Source organism: Penaeus monodon, chromosome 15, assembly GCF_015228065.2.
Source record: "Penaeus monodon isolate SGIC_2016 chromosome 15, NSTDA_Pmon_1, whole genome shotgun sequence".
NCBI classification, from domain to species: domain Eukaryota; kingdom Metazoa; phylum Arthropoda; class Malacostraca; order Decapoda; family Penaeidae; genus Penaeus; species Penaeus monodon.
In genome coordinates, this window is record NC_051400.1 from 30,914,250 (window position 1) to 30,914,508 (window position 259).

At 57.1% G+C, this 259-nt stretch overlaps 1 protein-coding gene across 1 annotated transcript in view; it reads left to right on the forward strand.

Moving 5' to 3' along the window:
• The window catches only part of LOC119581935 (metabotropic glutamate receptor 8-like), a gene marked incomplete at its 5' end in the record, with an annotated part of 173,067 nt that overhangs the window by 59,053 nt on the left and 113,755 nt on the right, over nt 1-259 (forward strand). The window contains 1 exon segment of the mRNA XM_037930107.1: nt 17-186. Coding sequence (XP_037786035.1) covers nt 17-186 — 170 coding nt within the window.

Consider the following 259-nt stretch of genomic DNA (forward strand, 5'->3'; position numbering starts at 1 on the left):
GCATCCGGGACCTCAGGGAATCGCCTCCTTCACGAAGCTAGCGGAGAGGGCGGGCATCTGCATCGCCGTCGTCGAGAGGATCCAGCGCATATCTAAGCCAGAAGACTTCGATCTCATCATCGAGAGGCTGTCGACGAAGCCCCAAGCGCGAGTCGTCATCATGTTCGTCGACGAGGATAACACCAGGTGAGAGCTTTGCTTGTGGCGTCTTGCTGTGGTGTGTGCACCATGGAAGTACACAGGGGATTTCTTGTGGGGA